The 21734-nt window shown below is 38.2% G+C and overlaps 1 protein-coding gene across 2 annotated transcripts in view; it reads left to right on the forward strand.

Annotated features, from left to right (window-relative positions):
* Positions 1–21734, forward strand: part of PARL (presenilin associated rhomboid like) — a 49900-nt gene that overhangs the window by 12390 nt on the left and 15776 nt on the right. The window contains exons 2-7 of one of the 2 annotated variants that reach the window (XM_042954930.1): positions 629–824; positions 1313–1453; positions 4059–4107; positions 16496–16591; positions 17623–17772; positions 19449–19519. In XM_042954930.1, coding sequence (XP_042810864.1) covers positions 629–824; positions 1313–1453; positions 4059–4107; positions 16496–16591; positions 17623–17772; positions 19449–19519 — 703 coding nt within the window. The remainder of the gene's footprint in view (positions 1–628; positions 825–1312; positions 1454–4058; positions 4108–16495; positions 16592–17622; positions 17773–19448; positions 19520–21734) is intronic. The other variant, XM_042954931.1, reaches the window with a different exon arrangement.

Raw genomic sequence — 21734 nt, forward strand, 5'->3', positions numbered from 1 at the left:
GTTGAATGGAGAGTGTGTAGAGGAACTATTGGAGCCTTTGAGAATATCTGTCACTAAGGGATAGGAAAAAAGAGCCATGAGGAAAGTGAATTTGCAGAATAGGGAATGCAATCTTACGGGAACTAGGCAGAGCTGGTAAGTATCATCGATAGTGTCAAATATTTTGAGGTCAAGCTATGAGGACTCAAAACAACAAAACCTGGGTGAGCCTGGGTGGCTCGGTGGAGCGTCCGACTTCGGTTCAGGTCATGATCTCACGGTTCGTGAGTTCAGACTCCATTTCGGGCTCTGTGCTGACAGCTTGGAGTCTGGAGCCTGCTTCGGATTCTGTGTCTCCCTCTCTCTCTGTTCTTCCCCCGTTCATGCTCTGTCCCTCTCTGTCTCCTTCAAAAATAAATAAAAACATTTTAAAAAAATAAAAAATAAATAAAGTTGCTATATTTTTCTAGAAAGGCACGGTTCAGTGTTTTGACTTTGAATTTTACCTGGGAGTAGGCATCTTGGCTTCTTTGGAGCTACAGAATGAGAATGAACTAAGATGTTGATGATGGCAGGCCAGGGGTGAGGCTCATAGAGGTTGATGTTTCCAAGACAGTGCTCTTGGTAATCTCTTATTTTCCCCTTAAAGGTTTAACTTTTTTATTCAGCAAAAATGTGGATTCAGAAAAGCACCCAGGAAGGTTGAACCTAGAAGATCAGACACTGGAACAACTGGTGAAACATACAAGAGAAGTGCTTTGATTCCTCCTGTAGAAGAAACAGTCTTTTATCCTTCTCCCTATCCTATAAGGACCCTTATAAAGCCCTTGTTTTTCACTGTTGGGGTAAGTGCTCATGTCACTAGGAGTCACCTAACTTGCTGCTGGTGTAGTGTTGAAGTACTGTTTGTCCTATTTGGTCTATCTTAAAGGCAAGTGGAGGGGGATTTAAAGGATCTGGGTATCTGGGGTCATGAATGATTACAGGAGAATGTGAATTTAATAATTACTATTAGAATCTGGTTCATTTATGTAAGCCCGGAGAAGAAACTTATGGGCCTCTTATTTGGGGTAACTTTTCATGTGATACTAAGTTGATACTTTGAATTTTATTTGAAAATTTCTGGCTGTAAACAGGCTCCAGGGTACTGTGGAGTTAATAAAATGTGGGAACAGTTAAATATTCTTTTCACCTAATAGGTTTTACTGTGCCAGATGTTCCTGTTCCTTCTGTTGCTTTGTAAGAAGCAATGAAAATGAAATATTTTCCTTGGAACTATGTGTAGGTCTATTTCTCTTTTGAATTTATTTTGTGATATATTAATTTTATGTAGTTTACAGGCTGTGCATTTGGATCAGCTGCCATTTGGCAATATGAATCACTGAAATCCAGGGTCCAGAGTTATTTTGATGGTATAAAAGCTGATTGGTTGGATAGCATAAGACCACAGAAGGAGGGAGACTTCAGAAAGGAGGTAAAGATAAACATGGCTTTCTTCTAGTTGATCATAAATTTTGAAGTCTGGTTATTTGTGAAGTGTTTTTAGTGACTGACGACCTTTAGATCAGCAAATATGTAGTTAGTGAATTTAATATTCTTCTTTAGAGTCATTTCATTGTGGTGAGTATTTACTTATGCTTTGTATGTCTGGCAGTATTGTACTTGACAGTGTTCCAGGAAGTTTGTACCTCTACCCACATGTATCAAAAATCGAGTTGCTAAAAATTAATGTTGTGGTGTCTCTCTCAGCCCTACTAAAGTTGAAGGGCTACTGTTTTGTATCACCTTGCTGGATTATTTTAGAGTCCATATTAGAATCATAGGCAGTTTTTCAAAACATTTATGCTTCAGGTACAGAAATAGTATGTAGATTTTATTTTTAAGTAATCTCTACACCCAGTGTGGGGCTCATACTTACAGCCCTGAGATCAAGAGTCATATGCTCCACTGACCACACCAGCTAGGCACCCCTATTATGTGGATTTTAAAAAGCTTGGTGACATGTTTACATACCTTTGATAAATACCCTCTATTTCTAACTGCTCAGGGCATGAGGATGCAAGAAAAGGGTACAAATACAGAGCTTTTAGAACTTTTCATTATTTCACAAGTAAGTTGGTGACCCTCTTTCAATTTCTTAACTGTTTTTTTGTTTTACAAATATTGCCTTTCAAATAAAATATATTTATGTCATTTGACAATACTTATTGAGCACTGAGGCCTTAAGTTAATATGTGGATCCAGGTTCATTTGGTTTTCAAGTACCTTTGGTTTTTTTGTGTGTGACACATGCCTCTCTACTTGGGAGAGAAGGTTGATGTCCGCTTAATTTTCTCCTAATGATAATTCAGCGTTCTTCAAAGTACAAAGAAGTATTCATTCTTCGTTTCCCCATAGACATGCAAGTAGCATGAGCCATACCTGTTTTAGAGAGGCTTGGTGTCAGAAGGACAGTGGGTGTAATATTTGCAGGTGAAAGCTACAATAGTTAACAGTGATTTATTCAGTACAATATGTTTGAGGAGGTAATCACACTGACCTGTTCCATAATCTTGGATTCCTTAGAATGCTATGGGTTTCCAGCACATGGCTGTATTATAAAGTTTTGATGGCCCAGTTGGTTCTTTAGAATGGTGAAAAGTGACACAAGCAATATACATAATCTTTTCCAAAGATGGATTTGTTTATACTAGGTAAACAAATGATAGGTTATAAAATATAAAATCCATGCCCATTAAAGAAAATTAAAACAATACATAAATATAACATGGGGAGCAAAAGCCCTGGGAACCCCTGCCACACCACTATATATTGTAGGGAGTAAGGTCTGAAAGCTCATACACAATTGAATTATAAATACAAAAATGGAATCATTGTATATGCATCAATATACATACTGATCTGTAACTTTTTTTTTTTTTTTTTAACGTTGGATTTCTTTCTGTATTGGTATACAAAGTATGGTTCAATTTCATAGTTAGAATTTGTTTTTTAGGGGCACCTGAATGGCTCAGTTGATGAAGCATCCAATTCTTGAGATCAGCTCAGGTCAATCATGATCTCCTGGTTGGTGAGATCGAGCCCCATGTTGGGTTCTGTGCTGATAGTGCGGAACCTGTTTGGGACTCTCTCCATCTCTGCCCCTCTCTGTGCGTGTTTTTTTTTTTTTTTTTTTTTTTTTTTCTCTCTCTCTCTCTCTCAAATAAATAAACTTAAAAAAGATATATTTTTTACTTTAAAACTTTAGTCATGGAAAAATTTCAAACAGATTTAATAAAATATAATGAACCCCTGTCATCCATCCTCAGTGATTATTGACACAAGGCCAACTTTGTTTCCCTTCTCTCCCCACCACTGATTACTGTAAAGCAAATCCTAGGCTTATTTTGATGTGTGTCTTTTTTTTCTAAACCTCAAATTATCATACCTTAAAAGGTAATTTTAGAAAATATTCTTGGTTAGGATTCTACAACTAGATTGGACCTTGGTGAATAATCACTTAAATTTGATACCTATTACATCTGATAGTGTGCTAGGTGCTTTATGTTATTGATAGTTCTCACAGCAGTACTGCCACTGGTCTATTTACTGTCTGCATTTCATATGTCAGATAACAAGTTTAGGAGTAATTTGTCTGATGTCCCAGAGCTAGACAGTCGCTCTGTAGAGAATGTGAGCTAGCTATAAAGCACCTGCTTTTCTGTTTTGCCACATATTTATTATGTCTGTTTATTGGTAAGTTTAAAATATTTTCCTAACGTTTATTCATTTTTGAGAGACCGTGCAAGCAGGGATGGGGAAGAGAGAGAGGGAAACACAGAATCCGAAGCAGGCTCCTGGCTCCAGACTCTGAGCTGTCAGCATAGAGCCTGACATGGGGCTGAACTCAGGAACTATGAGATCGTGACCTGAGCTGAAGTCGACTCTTAACCGACTGAGCCACCCAGGAGTCCCTGTTTATGGGTATTTTTACACATGAGGAATCTTTTTATGCACAAAGCTTTTTCTCTCTGGCTTTTCATTTTCCTAGCCTGAAAGTATTTACCATATGGTGATAGGCAATTTTCCTTCTGTTTTAGATTAACAAGTGGTGGAATAACCTAAGTGATGGCCAGCGGACTGTGACAGGTTTGTGTTAGCTTACACGTTTTAGCCATTCAAGGGAAGAGAAATCAAACCAAAAGGTACAGTATGTCACAGTCAATGGCTTTTGTACTCTGCTCACCAGTGGTTTAGAAGACAGAGTCTCTGTACCTTCAGGCTAATGTAATAGTATAACAAGTAGTGTGGCATAATGGTATATGTGATGCTGTGGGTCAATTGCTTTCTAATTTTGACGTAGTATGACACTGATCAAATAATCTATCTTTGTTGTAGAATCCTAGCTTGTGTAATAGGTTGTATTTATTACTTCCCTATTAAAGAAATTAAAGGGGATATTGATTAAGCACCTTCTTTATGCAGAATGCTTTATACACATTCTCTCCCTACCTCACAGGGTTGTTTACCGGGTAGTTATCTCCCTTTTTACCAGTAAGGAATGGCTTTCAGAGAAGGAACTTTTCCAAAGGTCACACTGCTAGTAAGTAGTAGAGCTAAGTTGCAAAACCCAGGTCTGTCTCATTCTGAAGCTGATTTTCTCTTTACCATGCTGTTTATAAAATCCTCTTTGAATAAATATAAGCATGCCATGCATGTCACCATGATAATTTAATTTTTGTTCTTTGTAAATCTTTATGACAGACAAAGCTGGCTTTTCAAAGTAACACTTACACAATATTTTATGGACTTAGTTACTTGAGAAATTTGGGGAAATGGATTTGAAAGTTTAACAATTGTACGGATAGGAAAAAAAATCTTCCTAGAAAAATAGCAAAATACTGCTTTTTCTCAAATACAGTTAGTCTTAATGGTACTCAATTTTTTTACCTACCTAAGTGGAGAAAAGGTGCTTATTTTCTTCCTTTGGACTCTTTCCTCTGTCTGGAAGGTTTACTTTTTCTGTCTCCTTGTTGGAACCTGAGCTGGTTTTTTAAGCTTATGCTTCAGACATTTCTTCTCATAGGAAATGTTACTGGACTGAAGTGGGTCTGCTCCTTGCTGAGCTATAGACCGACTACACAGGTGGAGTTGCCTCACAAGGTTATCCTTATTTGTACAAATAAGGAGACCATGGGGAATAATTTCCAAAGCCATGACTCTCTGACAGGGGTAAGCAGGCTCCTTTCATCAGGGCTTGAGATGAATATTGAGAAGGCACTTTGTGATTTGTCTGTACAGGCTTCCCCTCACATGTTTCTTCTCCTGTTACAGCAGTTCGTTAGTATCTAAAAGATGAAAGTGACCATTAGGCAGAAGCTTCTGGGAGTTTCCTGAGTTCAGGGAGTCTTGCTGGTAACAGAAGTGCTTTCATTTTTTTGAACTCATTGCACTTTTTAATCATTTATAACACAGCCTGCCTTAGTAATTGTGCATGCAGCATCCTAAAGGACAACGGTGAGATTTTTTTTTTTTTTTTTCACTTTTTGTAGCAACTAGCACATGTCTTGCACACACAGTAAGGGCACTTGATGAAAATCTGTTAAGTGAATGAATGTTAAATGGACTCTTGAATCAAAGGATTGAGATTTTTCAAAAGTATATTGCCATACTGTAGAATTGATTAGTCAGTGAGGTTTAATAAATATGATACCTTTCAAGATAGCTCTATACTAATACATCTCTTTCCATTGGGATTAACAGGAGAGTTTTGGTTTGTTTGCTTGTTCTCTGAAAGTAACCAAAATTAACAGTATTTCCTTGGGATAGCAAAGTTTTGATTTCCTTTGACATTTTCAGATTTTATGCCATTAAATATTTGAAGAAACTTGGGGTCAGAATTTAAAATATTTCTCATGCCAGGGGTGCCTGCCTGGTTGCTCAGTTGGTTAAGCATCTGACTCTTGGTTCTGGCTCAGGTTGTGATCTAGCGGTTCATTGAGCCCATGTTGGGCTGTGTGCTGACAGTGTGGAGCCTGCTTGGAATTCTCTCTCCCCTTTTCTCTGCCCATCCCCTGCTCGCGCATGTGCTCTCTCAAAATAAACATTAAAAAAAAATAAAATATTTCTCATGCCAGTGCATAGCGTATTCAAAGAAATTGGTATTTGGAGATAACTGAAAATCAGAATTTCCCCTAGCTTTTTTCTTTTCTTTTAGTCTAATAATTTATTTGGCACATAGGATGTAGCAGTAGGAATAGACAGATGTTTTTAATCTAACTAGCAGCTTGTATGTAAAGTATTTTGAACCACATAAACGTGAGCAGTCATGCCAAATCCTTATTGTGAAGTTATCTAAGTGACTTTAAAAGCTGAGGAAATGCTCTTTGATCCATTCAGCGTCACCTCAGACTTCTGTTGTAGGAAATAATTATTTTGGTAGCAGTGAGTCTAGCTATACAACATTTGTTAGTAATGTTTAATAAGTTAACTATATACTAAGAGTCTCATGTTTATGTGCTATTCTCACGATTACAGTTACGTCTTGTTTCTTCAGAAGTGTCCATTCATCTAGCTTACCTTGCTTAGCTCTCCCAGTTGCTTCCTTTGGGCTGATCCTAAATGAGGTTGGCTTAGCTCCTGATTTTATTTGAGGATTGATTTATGGGGTGACATATTGACTCTGTACCACTCTCTTTCTTGGATAGCACATGCTTTCTGTTGTTGTTGTTTTGTTTTCCTTTTTGAATTTTGAAAGAACTTGAAAAGTCCTTTCAAAGCTCTTTGAGACCAGTGTGTTTCTTTGCTTTGTAGTATTCACTCCTCGGTAGTGGCAACATGAAAGCTCTGGTAAGTTAAGGATGTCTGATTGTTACATTGAACATTTTACATAAGGACTCCTTGCTGTCTGAATCTAATGAGCTCCTGAATTTGGATGGCAAGATTTTGGATATAGGAAGTCCAGGCACATAGTTGAGGCATAGGAAATATTTGGTTCCCGAGCTTGAGATAGCAAGGGGTATCTCAGATTTACCCATATCTCTTTGGTTCCTAGGTTTAGATAAGAACAAATCATAAAGGATACCTGTAATTTATTGTTAAGGTAGAGTCCAGTGATGAGGTGAAAAACCTCCCTGCCTTAGAGTTGTTGATGTCCAGTTTGGAATCCCTGGTTTTGACTCAATCTCAACCTGTCCCTGGGAATCCCTTTTTCAAGTGTGCTAGAGAACTGGTCTTGCTCCTTGTTTTTCCTCCTTGTTTGGTTATTTTGGGGATTTTTTTTTTTTTTTAATTTTTGGTATTAATCTTAATTACTACACAGAAATCTCTCCCCAAACTTCACATTTCTTTGAACAGTTTTTATATGTTCACTTCGTATTTGTAGGTGCATCAGATAGCATTCTTCAGGTTAGACTTGTGCCTGATGCTTTTACACTTAAGCTCTTCTCCTGTTCTGTTGCGTTGATCTGCAAGGCTTTTAAACCTGTACTTGAAGTCCCTAGGCAACCTCTAAGGAGAGGATTTCCTCTACCTTTCTAGTTTTCAGACACTTGCCTGGTTTTCCTGTTAACCCAGCAGAATGCTTACTTTACTATTTGGTAAAGCTGAGAGAGAAGAACCTACCAAATTATTGTATCTGATGAAGGAGGAGACAGGAAGGAGGAGGATGGGAAGAGAAGACTGGAGAAAACAATGCCCCATCCATATCTATTGTCAGCTCCAAAGTTTAGGCACTGCTACCCCAGGGCCTTGACCCTTCTGCCCCAACTTCTAGAGTCTATTTTTTTTTTTTTTTTAACATTTGTTTATTTTTGAGAGAGAGAGAGAGAGCGTGCGCGTGCACAAGCAGGAGAGGGGCAGAGTATAAAGGGAGACAGAGGATCCTAAGCAGGCTCTGTGCTGATGGTAGAGAGCCTGATGTGGGACTTAAACTCATGAGCCATGAGATCATGACCTGAGCCAAATTCAGACACTTAACCTACTGAGCTACCCAGGTGCCCCTAAAGTCTGTTTTTCCTTTGCTTTCTGCTTCTACCAGGATTACTTTATTTTTTAGTTTCAATTTTCTTTCCCCTTATACCTTTCAAAGATTTTGAGCTATACTTCCTAGACTAAGGTCTGCTTCCCTGTTCCTGAAGTTGTTCATAAGGCAGTGTTTACTTGGTCTTCTAGTTAATCTTAACCTTTTAATTTGTCACTGTTTTTCCTGAAACTCGTGGTTTCTCAGTCTTCAGACAAGTTATTTTTATAGGGTAAAGAAAAAACTAATGGTTGAGTGCCAGTTAGGCTTCAAGTACTAGGATAGGTACTTTACATACATACTGTTATCCTTATTATTAGTCTTCATTGAAAGAGCCCTGTTAGTGGTGTCCTTATTGTTCAGAATGGGTAACTGAGACTCAGAGAGGTTAAATAACTTGTCTGATATCACACAGTTTTAGCTGGAGATGGGGAACACACTCCTTCTTAGTTTAAATAATAGACTTTTGATTACGTCTTTTCACTTTCAACTATAGCAGATCATCACTAAATTACCTTTCTGGTGACCCACACTGCCTACTCCCATCCCAGGTATTTGGGTGTTTATTGACAGCCCAAATTGCAGCAAATTGTCCCGAAATGGCAGGCTGGCATAGGATGGCTGGGATAAAAGGGAGCCCTTTTTTGGCTACTTAGATTAGTCTTTGCCATTGTAAAATGAATAAATGTGCATGCAAACAGATTGAAATAGTGGTAAAGAATATATCAAGTGAAAAATAAGTCTTTCTCACTGTAGACTTCCAGTGATGCAGTTTCTGTCCCCATAACAACCACTCCTTTTTAGTTAAACTTGTATGTTCTATTAAAGCATCTATTTTTTTTTTAATTTTTTTCTTTTTAACATTCATTTTTGAGAGGTAGAGCACAAGCGGGGGAGAGTCAGAGAGCGACATAGAATCTGAAGCAGGCTCCAGGCTCTGAGCTGTCAGCACAGAGCCCAACGCAGAGCTCAGATCCACAAACCCTGAGATGACCTGAGCCGAAGTCAGACACTTAACCGACTGAGTCACCCAGGCGCCCCAAGCATCTATTTCTAAATAGGCATTTATACTTCTCTGCACCTATTTTTTTTTATTCCCTTGATATTTTAAAGGACATTGTATCAATACAAGTGGGTCTATTGCTTCTTTATATTTTATTGAGGTATAATGTGCATAGAAAAACATGCACATTTCAGAGGTACAACTAATTTTCACAAACTGAGTACATCCGTGTAATTAGCACCCGATCAAGAAATGGAAATTACCAGCACCTTGGGCTCAGAATGTTCTTTTTTAATAACGTTGTAGTAACTCATGGAAATGAATATTATGTAGCAAGTCTTTTATTAATGGATATTTCAATAGGTTATAGTCTTCTATATTCACTGCAGTGAATATCCTTATATAGAGATATTTGTACTCTTTTGCAAGTTAATTTTTAGGATGAGTTACTGGAAATAGATTTGCTGGATGTCAAAGTTGTCTTGAAGTTGTATACCAATGTAAACATCCTCCATTAACATACAGAGTTTAAATAAGTCCTTTATTTCTAAAAGTTGCTCACAGAGGAGGTTACATATTCTCATCTGCAGGGAGGGTGCAGAGAAATAACCCCTTTTGTGGTTAGTTTGTAAAGGTCTTTGTCTCCCTTATTGTGGATTTGCCCTATTCTTTTCATCTACCCCTATCAGTTTCTATTTGTCTCCCGGCAGGAGGATTGAAGATGGGTAGTCTTTCTGGATTTTCTCTTGACTCTAGAAAGCTGTGGGACCAGTCCTTAACTGGTTTTGTCCATACTGCCCAGGAAGAGAAATTGTAGTCACTGTGTGAAGCCAACAGGATGATCCCTGTGCCTATAGTCCTGGTTCCTAGGGAACCTGAGGTAGGGGCCACTTGAGCTCAGTTCTTTGGTTGTCATGGTTGTATATACGAGTCAGTGTCTGGACTGGCCAGGTTTAGCTTCCTTCAGATAGAGAAGCTGTGGAGTGGTGAGCTGGCCCACCTCATCAGCAGAGGGGATCCTGTACTTAGCTACTGAACCCCAAGTGGGATAGTGGGTCCTTTTTTAGGAAAAGAGAAAAAAAAGGTTGTACTACCTTCGTTGGGCTAAGGAGGAAAATGGACTGAGATTATTGAACCAAGCAGGATTCCCAAATTAGTATATATTTCTTTTAATCAAGATATTATTCACATATCTTATAATTTGCCACATAAAAGTATGCAGAACCACTTGAGTGGTTCTTATTGTATTCACAGTATTGTGCAACTGTCATCATCCCAGGACATTGTCATCCCAAAAAGAAACTCCATACCTATTAGCAGTCACTCCCCATTCCCCTCCTCCCCTCAGCCCTAGGCAGACACTAATTTATTTTCTTTCTCTATGGATTTGCCTGTTCTGGACATTTCATATTAATGGAATCACATATGTGGCCTTTTGTGTCTGCTTTGTTCACTTAGTGTAATGTTTTCAAGGTTCACCCATGTTGTGGCATGATGTATCAGTCCTTCATTTCTTCTTGTGGCTGAATATTCCATTATGTTGTTTATTTATCTGTTGATGGACGTTTGAGTTATTTCCATTTTTTCGTTATTATAATGCTGTGGATTTTTGTGTATACATTTTCATGTAGACATGTTGTCATTTCTTTTGCTAATATACCTTGAGTGGAATCATAGGGTCATATGGTACTCTAACTTTTAAATTGTGGTAAAAACAAAATATACCATGTTAGCCATTTTTTTTTTAAACATTTATTGATAGCATGAGCATGGGAGGGGCAGAGAGGGGGGGAGATACAGAATCTGAAACAGGCTCTGAAAAGTCAGATGCTTTATTGACTGAGGCACCCAGGCACCCCCATGTTAGCCATTTTTAAGTGTGCAATTCAATAGTGTTAGGTATGTTTACATTGTTATGAAACATTTGTAGAACTCTGTTTTGTCTTGTAAAACTGAAACTCTATGCTAATTACACAACTTTGCACCCCCCCCCCCCCCCCCACCGCAGTCCCTGGTAACCATCATGCCACTCTATTTTTACAAATTTGATTATATACCTTATTTAAGTAGAATCAAACAGTATTTATCTTTTTTGACTGGCTTATTTCACTTAGCATGCCCTCAGAGTTCATCCATGTTGTAGTGTGTGATAAGATTTCCTTCCTTTTTATGGCTATTGGGTGTATATCTTTATTCCATTGTGTGTATATATCACATTTTGTTTATGCATTCACTCATTGATAGACATTTAGGTTTCTTCTACCTCTTGGCTATTGTGAATAGTGCTACTGTGGAGATGGATGTGCAAATACCTCTTTGAGACCCTGCTTTCAGTTCTTTGGGATATATACCCAGAAGTGGAATTGCTGCATTATATGGTAGTTCTATTTTTAATATTTTTGAGGAAGTTCCATACTGTTTTCCATAGTGGTTGCACCACTTTATAATCCCACCAACAGTGCATAAGAGTTCTAATTTCTCCACATCCTCACCAGCACTATTTCCTTTTCTGTTTTTTTGATAGCAGCCATCCTAATGGGTGGGTGAAGTAACACATTGTGGTTTTGATTTGTATTTCTGTAATCGTTAATGATGTTGCACATCTCTTCATATGCTTGTTGGCTATTTGAACATTATATTTGGATAAATGTCTATTCCAGTCCTTTGCCTATTTTTATTTATTTATATTTTAATTTTTAAGTCTACTTTGAGAGAGACAGAGTGTGAGCAGGGGAGGGGCAGAGAAAGAGGGAGAATCTCAAGCAGGCTCTGTGCTCAAAGTGCGAGATCATGACCTGAGCCAAAATCAAGAGTTGGTTGCTTAACCCACTGAACATAATTCAGTCCCTGTTATATTTTTGTTTTCATTCATCTCAAAGTATTTTCTGATTTCCCTTACGATTTCTTCTTTGGACCATTGGTTATTTAGGAGTGTGTTAATGTCTGCATCTTTGTGACTTTCCCTATGTCTTGTTGATTTGTAATTTCAGTTCATTGTGATCAGAGAATGTAATTGTATAATTTCAGTGTTTTAAAAATTTTTTGAGGTGGCTCAGTCGGTTAAACATCCAGTTCTTGATTTTGGCTCAGGTCATGATCTCATGGTTTGTGATATCAAGCCCCACTTCAGGCTCTCCGCTATTGTCAGGCTCAGCACCGACAGATTCTTGGGAATCTCTCTCCCTCTCTCTGCACCACCTCCCCAAATAAATCAATAAAACTTTAAAAGAAAAAAAATTATTGAGACTTGTTTGTGGCTGAACATATGGTCTATCCTGGATAATGTTACATGTGCTCTTGAAAAGAATGTATTGTCTTGTGTTGAGTGTTTTATAGATGTCTGTTAGGCATAGCTGGTTTATAGCTTTGTTCAAGTCTTCTGTTTCCTTGCCAATGATCTCCTCTCTTATTGCAAATAAGGTATTGAAGTCTCCGACTATTATTGTTAAACTGTTTATTTCTCTTGAGTTCAGTTTTTACTTCATATATTTAGGGATTCTATTGTTAGGATCATCTATGTTATTTTCTTGTTAGGCTTGTGGTGTACAAGATCCCAGGAATATATTGAGGTTTTATAAGCTCCTATGGACATCTCATTCCTCAGCTTTTCCTTTTAAGATTTTTGTTTGGTCTCTTGTTTACTCCAAATATTATCCCCCACTGCAGGTAGCCATGGACTTAAAACACTTGCCTGTAATTGTTTTTGACAAGTGCCCCCTGGAAAAAGGAATTGTGTACTTGAGCTCTCAGTCAAGTCAAATATAGACAGCCTTGCAAGTGGGGCTTTGCAGGGAAATATTATAACATCAAATAATAGTTCTTTGGGAATGACGCTTTGAAAGAGTTCCAGCTCCATTGTACCATCTCTAGTGCTTGCTAGGCTGTACGAGAAATGTGGATTGTTTTCATAGCTTATAGCTTCAACGTATAGCTGGAAAGTGGAGGATGGGACCAGGGCAAGCTAAAGTGCCCCAGAGTTGCTGTTCTTCTTGAGATTCAGCCATTTTCCTTAAATGTCGAGTTGCTGCAAGCTTTTAGCTAGTTTCCAGAACTGTGAAAAAGTTGCTTCTGACAGCTTTTTGCCAATTTTTCATTGTTTTGTGAAGGGGAGAATTTTTCAAGGTCCTTACTTCATTATTTTCATTGATGTAATCCATTGCCTCCTTTTGGTAAAGGTAGGTGTTGAGCCAGCAGCAGTCTTAAATCAGCGGTGTCGAGCTTGTTCAAGAGTTGACTGAGTAGGGAGGAGGCAAGTGACACTCGCTGTAAATGGAGATACAAAGACCTTAAGCAGTTCTATTTCTCAAAGGGTAAGGAGGGAACCATTATGTGAGCTTCTGCATACTAGGCACGTGTGGTATTTTGTTTAAGCCTCACTACAACTTTTGTAAGGTATATGAGGTATTTATCTTCATTTTACAAATGAAGCTGAGGTGAAGGAGATGAAATGCTTCAGACCACAAAGCTCTACTAAGTGGCATATGTAGGATTCAGACTGGAGAAGGCTGTTCCCTTTCTCCCATAGTTTTCATTTATGGGTTTTCACCGTGTGACTGCTGCATTTAATTGTGCTTTCTCATTTCATCACACTCAACTGTTTAAGGTAGATTTTATTAGCCCTATCTTCCAGAAGAGAAAACTGAGGCTGAGAGGTTAGGGGCCTCTTCCCTAAGTTATAAGTAGGACAGTCAGTTCAGCTGGATTCCTTTATCCATGCCTTTAGGCAACGTGCAGTGCTGCCTCAGGCCTAGGATTACCTCACATCCTGTCCTATTCACTGGCTTCTGGGGACCAACCTGCTGTTTCCTAGATAAAGAGCCCTTTGATCTGAAATCCTAGAGTGACCAAGGTCAAAAGAAATCCTATTGGCTACCTATGTCTGTGTATAATAGAGCCCTCGATTAGGAATTGTGGCTTGGCCACTGAATTTGGCTAAAAATTTATATCTCTTACTTAGAGCCTCAGTTTTTTCATCTATAATTGGCCTTCAAAATGGGATGTGCATCAAGGAAAATAACTGCATTTTGCTTTTCTCATTTAAAATTTGTTAGTGTATTTTAGAATGAATTACAGTAATTTGTGTACATAATTTGGGTATGTATGTTCAGTTGTTTACTGATGGGATTCTTAACTGTAGACCACAGGTCTATGAAGTGAGAGTTTTTTGTTTTTTTGGGGTTTTTTTAAAGTTTATTTATTTTTGACAGAGACAGAGTGCGCATATGAACTGGGGAGGTGCAGAGAGAGAGAGGGAGACACAGAATCTGAAGCAGGCTCCAGGCTCCAAGCTGTCAGCGTAGAGCCTGACATGGGGCTCGAACTTGCAAACTGTGAGATCATGACCTGGGCCGAAGTCGGACACTTAACCGACTGAGCCACCCAGGTGCCCCTATGAAGTGAGAGTTTTAAGTACAGCGTGTTCTGGTGCTGATATTCTGTCTTAATTTACCAAAAAGGCCTCTTTGGGGTGAGAATTTGGCAATATTAACTCTTCGGCTACTGTTCACTTTGATATCTTTGGTTATCTCTCCCCTTCTCAAGGCTTTTCCCTAGTTGTAATCTCTTCAGTCAGAGACTAGACTCTGCGGTACTATGCTGCTTGCAGTTTCCAGAACTGTCTGCTGTATGTCACTGGTTTCAGAAAGTAGCCTGTGGAACATGCAGAGTAGTTGTTGCCATTTTTCAGCCTAGCAGGCAGGATCAAGGACCCCATTTTGCTTTCTTTGCCGTGTACCACAATTGGAGCAAATTGTATAGCCCCAATTATTTTCATGATCATGGCAGCCTGGGGCAAACTCTTCTCAGGTCCTCCTTACCCTGAGATACCAGTCACTATGTACAGCAACCTAGACCTTAGAGGAATCTTTGGGTAATAAAGATGTTAAATAAATCACTGCTCACTTTCATAGAATAAACCTGGTCTGTTCCTCTGTCTTCGGAGACTCCGCCCTTCCTCTCCCCACCTCCCTTGTTCCAGGGTTCCAGGCTCCTCATTGGGAAGTATACATAGTACTCGTACTTGCCTTCCTTATGACCCCTTTTTCCCATCCTTTCATGAATACTGTTCCTCTCACCATCTTTGAAGGAGTTCTAGTTGGTTATTTACTGAAAATGTATAACAGCTGTCAGTCCCCACTAGTAAGACATATGATAAAATTAATGGAACCAATTCAGTTAAATACAACAAAATACCATTTCATGTGCCATGGAGAAAAAAATGTTTCTAGCTCATCTGTGACGTACCACCAGTTGTAAGATGCATCCTGATTACAGATATTAAAAAGGAGATGTCTTAGAATCTGAAAAATAATAGCTTCCTTTCCTACCTCTCAGAAGAGAGAGAAAAACTGGAGAGACTAGTAATGCCAAGGGATAGCTGAGAGCTAAAGATGTAACAGCTGGTGAGGATTATACAATGAATATCTTCTAAAATAAATCCTCTTACCAGAATGTTGCTGGAATCCGTGCTTATTGTCCTTGAAGGAGTTGAAAGGGCTAGTTGCCTGCTAGCAATTCCTTTAATTAATTCAAGTAGATGAGTGCCTACTATATGGTCACGGAGTTGTGGTACATTGCAATTAGTGTGGTTTTTAAAGTTCATAGTTTTTAAGAATAACTTAGAATTAACTATTCAGTCACATTTTAGTGAAGAAACTATCATTAAACAATAAACCTCTGTTTAGTGGTAGTTCTAGCAGCATCTGTTCTTGGAGAAAAATGAAACAGTCCTCCAGCTCCTACATGTAAACAGTTTTAAAAGCAGTTGCAAAATTCCAGATTATTCCTGAATTCTTATCTAACATGTATTTTCTCAGACAAGTGGATTTTTATTTACCCAGTTGATACGTAGGTGTTTCCATAAGTTTAAGAGGTATTTTATTCCCTATGGAAAAAGAAGCATGCTATGTAATAGAGCTTTTCTAGTCTTAGCCAGAGAACCCAATTCTGTACATTAGTTGTCTTTGGCTTGGCCATTTTCAAACAATAATTATAGATCTGATGATTGTTGGGTACAGTGTGAACCATTCTGAAGAAATAAAATAAGGGGGCACCTGGATGTCTCAGTCAATTAAGCATCCAACTTTGGCTCAGGCCATGTTCTCACGGTTCGTGAGTTCAAGCCCCGCATCGGGCTCTGTGCTGACAGTTCAGAGCTTGGAGCCTGCCTCGGATTCTGTGTCTCCCTCTTTCTCTGCCCCTTCCCCATTCATTTTCTCTATCTTTCCAAAAATAAACATTAAAAAAAAAAAAAAAGTAAAATAAGGATCTGAGCGAAGGAAGTCAGCTTCTAGAGCATTTGCAATTTTCTAGGAATTTTCTGACTATACAAAGGCATAGTTTGATACTTAAAAACATTGATTTCACTTACTTTCCCTTAGCTCACCCTCTCCCCGCCCCAAGTGTATAATACTCTTACATAATTGTGGTAGAAAATCTTATTCAGGTGGACTTTTGATCAGACTTTCTTTATTCCAATTTTTAACCTCCCTAAATTATAAATCTTTATTTTGTAGGTATCATAGCTGCGAATGTTTTTGTATTCTGTTTATGGAGAGTACCTTCTCTACAGCGGACAATGATCAGATATTTCACATCCAATCCAGCCTCAAGTAAGTCTACTTATGACTTTATTTTGAGATAGAGGTAATATGAAAGAAATAAGCTTTGTGTTAACTGAAATGCTATGCAGAGGATGAGTTGCTTGTCAACAGTTGTAAGTAATATCCAGAAAATAGACTATAAGCTCCCTGAGGAAAAGGACCCCATCTCTCTTAGTGTTATATCCCAAGTTCCTAAAATGTGCCTTGCACATATCAGATAAGTATTATTTTTTTAATGTTTGTTATTTTGAGAGAGAGCACCAGTGGGGGAAGGGGCAGAGAGAGGGAGAAAGAGAGAGAATCCCAAGCAGTGGGATCTGACAGTGCAGAGCCTAATGTGGGGCTCAATCTCACCAACTGTGAGATCGTGACCTAAGCTGAAATCAAGAGTTGGATGCCTAACTGACTGAGCCACTCAGGCGCCCCAGTAGATATGTATTTTTTAATGACGTAAGATCCGTGATCACTACAAGTTCACTCTTTGAGGAGATTATTATATACAACTTTATATCTGTACTTGAAATAACTTACTAATTCTTTTTTCTAACTTTTGCCACGAGGACAAGTTGCTTTCATTGAACTGAGAATTTTTATTGGTTGCTTACTAAGTAGAAGAGAGAGATTTAAGATAACTTTTTACCGCTTTGAAAAATGCTATCTTTTAAAATTTTTTTTAGTGTTTGTTTATATTTGAGAGAGATGGGGAGTATGAGCAGGAGAGGGACAGAGAGAGATGGAGACAGAATCTGAAGCAGGCTCCAGGCTCTGAGCTATCAGCACAGAGCCCGATGTGGGGCTTGAACTCACAAGCTGTGAAATCATGACCTGAGCTGCAGTCGGACGCTTAACCAACTGAGCCACCCAGGCGCCCAAAAAAATGCTACCTTAAACCATCTTATTTAAGCTTTTGAACTGGCTCTGTTTTTGTTTCCTATGTTCGAGTTGTTTCATAATAATAATGAAAAAAATCAAAAGTAGATAATTTTTAGGTCATGGCTGTGTGTCCTATGATTACCAGACTGTTTTTCTTTCTCTTGTAGAGGTCCTTTGTTCTCCAATGTTGCTGTCAACGTTCAGTCATTTCTCCTTGTTTCACATGGCAGCAAATATGTATGTTTTGTGGAGCTTCTCCTCCAGCATAGTGAACATTCTGGGTCAAGAACAGTTCATGGCAGTGTACTTATCTGCAGGTAATAAGCTTTAATCTCAGGATCTTTTGGAGTACGAGCACGCTAACCTATCTGGAGAAGGAACAAAGGGAACGATCATAGCTGAATTCTACATATGAGGATTGTATGTAGGGAATTATACATACTGTCTGTAGAGAAGGACATCGCAGGCTGGTGGGGTTGTTGGCTTTCCTGCTTCTTGTTTCGCGATTTCTTCTTAGATTATTTAGGTATGTTTAGTTTTAAATTAGGATAGGATGGGTTAAGATTCAGTGGAGAATTTAAGCATGTCGTTTTTATCTCATTAGGCCTTGGCTACTTTAGCTCAGGCCCACCGTTTTATAGATAAATTCTTCCCAGACTTCCTGGCTGTCTCAATCATCTGGATCTTTGTTAAATAACCTTAGGCTCATTTCCCACAGTGTGTTCAGTTTCCAGAAAGCTTTATTTTAGACCAGAGCTTTGTAATAAGATCGTCAAGAATGAGTTTTTTCTCTTTTCTGAAAGCATATATCTTAGTCTGGAGCCACTCCAGTTGTGGTCCTGGGGATATCATCGTTTCCTTATTTCAACTAGGAAGTGGTAGTAAAGGATTCCAGGTTCCTAGATGCTACTAAACTGGCAATTGGTCTGTTAAATTTTACCTCTCTATTTGCAAAATGTATTGAATTAAAAACCACATGGCATGAAAATTCGTTTCTGAAGTCCCTTCGTTTACTTTTTTTTATTAAAAATGTTTCTTAAGTTTATTTTTTTTAGTAATCTCTACACCCAACATGGGGCTCGAACTTACAACCCTGAGGTCAAGAGTTGCATGCTCTTCACACTAAGCCAGCGAGGTGTCCCTGAAATCCCTTTATTTAAAAAACAGTACATCATACTGTAGTCATATTGTAGTATGGAAAAAAAAGCACTTGAGAGCTTGAAGACAGAAGACCTAGTTTTACTGGATCTTATTTCTGCTACTTGCTGTGTGATACTGCAGAAAAGACCATAATAACACCTCTTTGAGGATAATGATACTCTCTCATGACAAGTGGTTGTAGAAAGGATTAAATAGACACATCTACCACAAGGCATCAAAAATGGGTGCTTAGTCATTGTTAATTAAATACCCATGTAGCTGGTCCTTCAAAACTAGAAACTGAGCAACATCTTTGGCCTGTGCCAGAAGTGTATAGTTTTTTCCCCAAGCACTAGTTGTATTGTTGTAGGTTACACATGGGTCTGTTTCAGATGATTAATTCCTGCTCTACAGGAAGTTTTTTAAAATGAGCCACATTCAGCTTAGATGACATTGGAGCCAAAGGGACTTGTAAAAGAGCATCTAGTCTAAATTGCAGCAGAGTCATTTGGCAAGCTGGGTAAAATATAGATTCCCTGGTCCCGTTCCCAAGAATCCGATTTAGTGTTTGGAGTGCAGCCCAGAGGATTCCCTGACAGTTGGTGAGTTTGAAACTAATCTCTTTTATGTTATAGATAAGGAAAGTGAGAACTGAGAGGTAAAGTGAAGGACCCTGTGTCACTCAGTAAGTTGTGTAGTTGGTCACACTTACAAAATATCTGAGGTGATAGGATAAGTATTCATACCTGCACCTTGTACTGATCCAGGTAGAAATCCAACATTGTTAGTCTCTGTGGGGTGGAAACCATTTTTATACTACACTAAAATTATTGAAATGTGACTTATTTCTCAGGCGTTATTTCCAATTTTGTCAGTTATGTGTGTAAAGTCGCGACAGGAAGATATGGACCATCACTTGGTGCAGTAAGTATTTGTAACGTAAATTTTCTTAATTTAGTCTTTAACTTCATTTTGAAATAATTTTAGACTTATGGAAAAGTCCAAAATTATTACAAAGAGTTCTTATATACCCTTTACGCTACTGTTAAGTACAGAACCACAGTAGAATGATCAAGACAGGAAGTTAACATTGAAACAATACTAACTAATCTGTGTCTAATTTAGAATTTATAGAGTCTTGGGGCACCTGGGTGGCTCAGTCGGTTGAGTGTCCGACTCTTGATTTTGGCTCAGGTCATGATCTCATGGTTTGTGGGTTCGAGCCCTGTGTTGGGCTCCATGCGGGCAGTGTGGAGCCTGCCTCAGATTCTCTGTTCCCCTCTCTCTCTGCCCTTCCCCCACTTGCGCTGTCTCTGTCTCAAAATAATAAAGTATTTACAATACTTTATTATAATAATAAAAAATTTAAAAAATAGAATTTATGGAGCCTTGTAAACTTCAGGCTATAGCTTTTAACCATTGGTCATTTACATATACTGTACTTACTAGAACAGACTACAAATCAAGAGCATAGTCAGAACAGTGGGTATCCATTCCTCAAAACCAGACAGCCTAATCAAGCATTGGAAAATTCTCAGTAATTACAGATTTGAATCTGGTACTATATCCTCTGTTTAGTCACTATTTGAGTGTCTTCTGTGCAGATTAGACTAGTAGGCACTGTAGTAGAAACTGGGGATATACCAGTGAGCAAGATGATCACAATTCTCTTCCTGAGCTATGTTCTGGATGTTTAAACAGAAAAAGTGTTGTGTTTTTTGTTTTTGTTTTTTGTTTTTTTAGTTTAATGGAAATTTCTAGGCACATGGAAATCTTTGTATAACATCTCTCTAAAGACTACACATTCATTTTGTACATGTTTAAACACTAATACACTTAAATATATTCAGATAGAGAGTTTCATATTTAAAGAAACTAAGAAGGTTCAGTTTTGGAAGAGAATTCTTATGTAATCATCCCATAATGTGTGTGTTCCTCATATTTGTGCATACTTAATTGTCCTTTTTTTATACTTAAATTTCCTAATGAGACCTGTATCTTGTCCTGTCACCTACGTGATTTCTTAAGCCCCCGTTTTTTCCTTCATGGAATGTTTTATATACAAGATTTGGTGCTGGTGTAATTTACATATTTCAAATCTTTTACCTCATTCACCGCCTAAGCACCTGTTATGTGAAGGCAACGAAGACCACGCTAAAAGGGCTGAGTGTTCTCTAGAGGACTTCAGGGGTTCTGAGAGTAGGGATACTTTTTTCATTAAATGAGAGGATCTTGGAGGGCATTTTGATGTGCTACAGGTGTTATTCTCATTTTGCAGATAAGAAACTAAAGTCCAAGATGAGAAGAGTGTGACAGATGGTATTTGGAATTAGGCTGGGTTTGAATCCAGCTCTGCCACTTATCTGTGATTTCTAAGACATATTACCAACCCTCTCTGTTTTTCTGTATAAAATGGGGACAATACATCTCTTTCTGATCTGCAGTGCAAGTGTGTTTAGATGGCCTAGCATAATAAGGAGCATGTACTAAAAAACGTGGTAGTGGTAGTTCCTGTTCAGTCATCAATTTTGTAGAGCCATGTCAGAATAAAATTATTATCCCCAAATATTTTCATTCATTCTTAGTTAAAATTAAAGAAAACTAAGTCACCAAGTATAATAATATTTTTAATGAGAAATCTAGAAACAAATACTGTTGACAAAGTTATGTTAGAAAATACGAAGTATTGGTCTTACTGGCTTCCTTGTAATCCTGTGTTAAAGGATGAAGGGCTAAAGAATATTTGTCAGTTGACATATTGGCATTAGGGAGCAAGAATACTGGATTTTGGTAAGGGTTTTATTTAGTTAGAGCTCTGGATGTTCTGAATCTCATTTAAAAATTGTTTCTTAGTTATTGGTAGGAAGCTTTAACCTGCTTTTAAAAAATTTATTTTCTGTGAAATGTAACCCTTAATTTTGAGATGACAAAGATCAATGAAATGTTTGCGGTAGGAAACCGCATTTGTTAAAATGTTAGAGATGTGTTTTTTGCTTGACGTATATCACAGGCCAAATTGAAGCTTGCTTAACATACGATAACTTGCTTACTGTAACTTCATTGATTTAAGTATCACTGATTTAACCTGTTCTTAAACTGAGTTCTCTAAGTCAGGAAAGTATCTTTAGTCTCTTCTTAC

Source organism: Panthera leo, chromosome C2 (assembly GCF_018350215.1).
Source record: "Panthera leo isolate Ple1 chromosome C2, P.leo_Ple1_pat1.1, whole genome shotgun sequence".
Classification (NCBI taxonomy): domain Eukaryota; kingdom Metazoa; phylum Chordata; class Mammalia; order Carnivora; family Felidae; genus Panthera; species Panthera leo.